This window comes from Trichosurus vulpecula, chromosome 7 (genome assembly GCF_011100635.1).
Source record: "Trichosurus vulpecula isolate mTriVul1 chromosome 7, mTriVul1.pri, whole genome shotgun sequence".
NCBI lineage: Eukaryota > Metazoa > Chordata > Mammalia > Diprotodontia > Phalangeridae > Trichosurus > Trichosurus vulpecula.
This window is the reverse complement of record NC_050579.1, coordinates 122,158,747-122,162,906: the sequence shown is the minus strand read 5'-3', so window position 1 is coordinate 122,162,906 and position 4,160 is coordinate 122,158,747. Positions and strand designations below refer to the sequence as shown.

General features: G+C 47.1%; 1 protein-coding gene across 1 annotated transcript; it reads right to left on the bottom strand.

The window, feature by feature from the left end:
• Positions 1–376: 376 nt before the first annotated feature.
• On the bottom strand, positions 377–1,195 carry OLIG3 (oligodendrocyte transcription factor 3). Its single transcript, XM_036769439.1, has one exon. The coding sequence runs from the start codon at positions 1,193–1,195 to the stop codon at positions 377–379; it is 819 nt and encodes a 272-aa protein (XP_036625334.1).
• Positions 1,196–4,160: the final 2,965 nt, after the last annotated feature.

Below are 4,160 nucleotides of genomic sequence, written 5' to 3'. Positions count from 1 at the left end.
AATATTTCTCTCTCTCCCCCCGCCCCCCAAAGTAAGAAAGCAGAGCCTGAGGATCCAACTAGGACATTACCTTTTCAAGGCCGGTTTTTTTTTTTCCACTACCCTCATCCCTGTTTATACAACAAATGCAGTTTTGACAAGACCATGTGGCAAGTGGCTTCAATGGCAAAAAGAAGCATGCATGCAAACACAGGACGTCTTGTTCGAATCCCCCTACGCCACCATGAGTAGATTTGTTCCCCCCTCCCCAGTTTAAAGTGTTTTCTCTGGCATCTGAAAGGGCGTCCGAGGTTCAGGGTCTCTCCTGCGCTTCCAGCCATCGCTCGCTCCCCACCCCGCCTCTTTCTTGAATCCTCTCCAGTCTGGGGGCCATGGGTCACTTGAGCAAGTCCTTGGATTCCGCGGACAGGCGGGCCATGTTGGCCGTGGTGAGGGCCGACAGGTGCGGCGGCGGGGGCATCTGGCAGATAGTGCAGGGGCATGGCAGTCCAGCCCAGTGCTGGAAGCCGCTGCCCAGCTGCAGGGCCGGAGGTGTGGAGGGGGCTTTGAGCAGAGAATGGGGAGGCCGGATGGTACCAATCCCGGGGAGTGACGCTGAGAGTGGTGAAGAGGTGTTGGTGGAAGAGAGAGCGCTACCTAGGATGGGGTGCACCTGGTGCACAGCATTGGCCGCGTGGGTTGGGTGCCCCGCAGAGTGCCCGACAGTCCCGCAGTGGAAAGCGGAATGATGCCCCCCATAGATCTCGCCCACCAACCTCTTCATCTCCTCCAGGGAGCTGGTGAGCATCAGGATGTAGTTTCTGGCCAGCAGGAGTGTGGCGATTTTGGACAGCTTTCTGACGGAGGGCCCGTGGGCGTAGGGCATGACCTCTCGAAGTCCATCCATGGCTAGGTTTAGGTCGTGCATCCTCTTGCGCTCCCTCCCGTTGATCTTCAGCCGGAGCTGCTGCAGATCCTGCTCCGAAAGCTGCTTTTTGATTTTGTATTTGCTGCTCTCGCCTCCCGCTTTAGAGCCGCTGCGGGAGAGGCCTTCCCCAGACATCTTCTGCACCAGGTCCCCCTGGGTGGAGGAGACCGAGTTCAGGCGGCTATCCTGATGGTGATGGTGGTGATGGTGATGATGGTCTCTCAGGTACATCTCATCCATGTCCGGAGAGGAAGCTCTGCTGGAGACAGAGCTTGAGTCAGAATTCATTTTATTAGAGGGGATCCCTGCTATCAGGAGGCTTTTTTAGGGGAGAAGATGGCTATCAAAGCAAAGCAAATCAGATTTTTAAAAAAAAATCCGAAATACACAAGAACCCACTTCTCAGCTGTAAGACAGAAGAAAAACGGAGGGAACTCTTCCCCCTCTTCTCTCCCTCCCTTCTCTCTGGTTAGTCAGTCTTTCCTGGACAGCTAGTTGGTGTGCGCTTGAACTAACCTCACGCTGAAAAAGAGGGGCTTTTATAGAGCTGCCGCAGAGAAAAGAGACAAAAGGAGCCCTCCTATCTATACTGGTCTGGTTAGGATGACGTGCCATCATTCAGGGCGGTGCGCTTTGACTGTCCCATTTAGCAAGGACTCCTATTCATATTCATTGTGGTGCCACCCTGGGACACCTCTGCTATGGACCGTCAGGAGCCAAGGAGACACAAAACCCTTTGATTGACACACTCACCGCTCTGCGTTCACGCCTTCTTCTCTGTTTTTATTTTTTATCTCCCTCCTTCTTCCCCTTTTCTCCCAGCCCAATTTCCAGTTTCCCTAGCCGAATCACACGTAACAAACCAGAGGAAAAAAAAAGGAGAATTGGAAGGCACCGGATCACTAGATTGCTATCGAAATTTTTAAAAAAGCAAATACAAACACAAAACAAAAACAGGTTCTCTCTTTCTCTAGAAGCAGACAGTTTTAGGGAACTGTCTAGTGGGTAAAAGAGGTACAGTGTGAAAGATCTGAGCAACAAGGGATGAAGCAGGGGTTCCGTGGTGTGTTGTGTGTTGCTTTGCGGAGGTTTTTTTAAACTCTTTTTCTAACCATTTTCTAGAAAATAGGAGCATTTTATTCTTTTTCTTTTCCGTATATTTATCATTATTTTTCAATATTTTCAATATTTCACTTTTCCCCCCTGGCATCTTCTAGTACAGAATTTGTACAGGCAAACCGACCTAGTTCTGTGGATGCTTTTAACTCCTTTGGTCGTCCCAGAAGCTACTGGGAGTTTTCTTGTCTTTGTTTCTGGGTGGCTTGTATTTCTCGTTTATCTATCTATCTATCTATCTATCTATCTATCTATCTATCTATCTATCTATCTAAGATTATACCTATACTGCCATTTCTTAAAGGAGAATTAACTGGGAAAATTCTCCAAATATATAATTATCTCTTTTTCGATGAGGAACCTCTGAAAAAAAATGGAAACTTCAATCAACGGTAAATCGGGGAGAGTTAGGGAAGGAAAATAATAAGAGAAATTGCTCCTAGAAGGATCGGACATGTTATACAACACTAAGTTATATTAGTTGTGGGAGAAGACAAAAATGTTCCCCAGCTAAAGGTGGACTGCATCCCAGATCTAAGGCTCTAGAGCTTTGCACCTGAGCTAATTTAAGACAAATGTCCCCTATCCCACCCTGTATTTTTCTAGTATAAAGGCTTTAAACAGGACGGTTCATGGAATCACTTTAACTTCTGGAGAGAAAACCTCATTTGCTTTAGAATTTCTGTAATTAGTTTAAAGGAGGCCTGGAAGAATAGTCTTTGGGTCTGTATGTGCAAATGAGTTTGTTCTCCCGGAAAGTTTGAGCCCTTTAAGAGGAATGGGTATATGGAGCTATACAGGAGCCTGTTTGGTGTTGGTGGGGTTGGTGCTGGTGATGTCTCATTTAAGGATTGAGAGAGGGTCAACAAGGGAGTGGGGAGAAGAGACGGAAAACCTAGGATAAGTGACCCAGAAGTGGGAAAAACTAAAGAAGGACGAGGGCAGTGCTGGACTCTGGGAACGGTAGGTCCCGGATCTACAGCTGTTGTCTGCTTGCATCACACAACCTGCCCCTCTGTGTCTGTACGGGTTCCCTGGGCTTTGAAGAAGCAGAAAAAAAAGATCTCGAGGTGGGGCTAGAGAGGGAAAACTACACCAATCAGGGAACCCCTGACAAGAAGGGCCCTGGGACTTTTCACTCTAAGGAGCGTCAAGGTCTAGAGGAGATATTAATGAAAACCCGACAATTTTACTGATACAAATTGAGGCTCCACCGGAAGAGGAAGGTCCTCGTAGAGATCAAGAGTTTCCGTGCTTTAAGACGCTGTGCCTAATCGGCTGATAAAATTAGAGGCACATCTGTGGACCTGTTAGCGATGCCTGGGAGGAGAAAGGGAGCATTGGAACAAATGCTTTTTGCATACTCAACTTACAGGGCGAAGGATGTTGGCGCTAGATCTTTAAGAGAAAAAAAGGGGGGGGGGGGCGGGGCGCGACGACAGTTTGGTTTTCGTCCAAGGGCAAGGTCAAAGCGACCGTGTCTGAAAAGACATCGAAGGAGGTCACTCGCTTGCCCTTTTCCTTCATCGCTTGAACAGACTTTCTTGCAGAACCAAGAATTCAAGCAATTCTTTTGGAAAGATGTGTAATTACATTTTTATTATACTGCGAAAGATGAGCAACTGTTTATCTGGGTCACTTTATTTAGCTGACACTTTTCATATATATAATATACACGCACATATATAAACATATACACATATATGTATATATAATATATGTGATTTTCATTAGACTGTTTGGCAACTGGTATCATTGAATCAGATGTGTCAGTTTCCTGAGTCAGTAAGCAAAGTAACTAAGTCTCGCTGGTGGCTCCACTCAATAGTCAAAAATTCACCTGTGTCCTTATCTATCACTTTTCCTCCTTTCCTTCCTTCCTTCCTTCCTTCCTCCCTCCCTCCCTCCCTCCCTCCCTCCCTTCCTTCCTTCCTTCCTTCCTTCCTTCCTTCCTTCCTTCCTTCCTTCCTTCCTTCCTTCCTTCCTTCCTTCCCTCCTTCCTTCCTTCCTCCCTCCCTTCCTCTCTTCTAATTGAGAACATTCCTTCTCAGTTTGGATTGAAGAAATATTAGGGCCTAGTCAGGTGAGGGGGGTGGGGAGAAACTACACTCCATCTAAATGAATTATTTCCGTATGT

Bases quoted from the DNA above. Each gene is read 5' to 3' on its own strand.
- OLIG3 (XM_036769439.1), bottom strand. From the start codon at position 1,195: ATGAATTCTGACTCAAGCTCTGTCTCCAGCAGAGCTTCCTCTCCGGAC.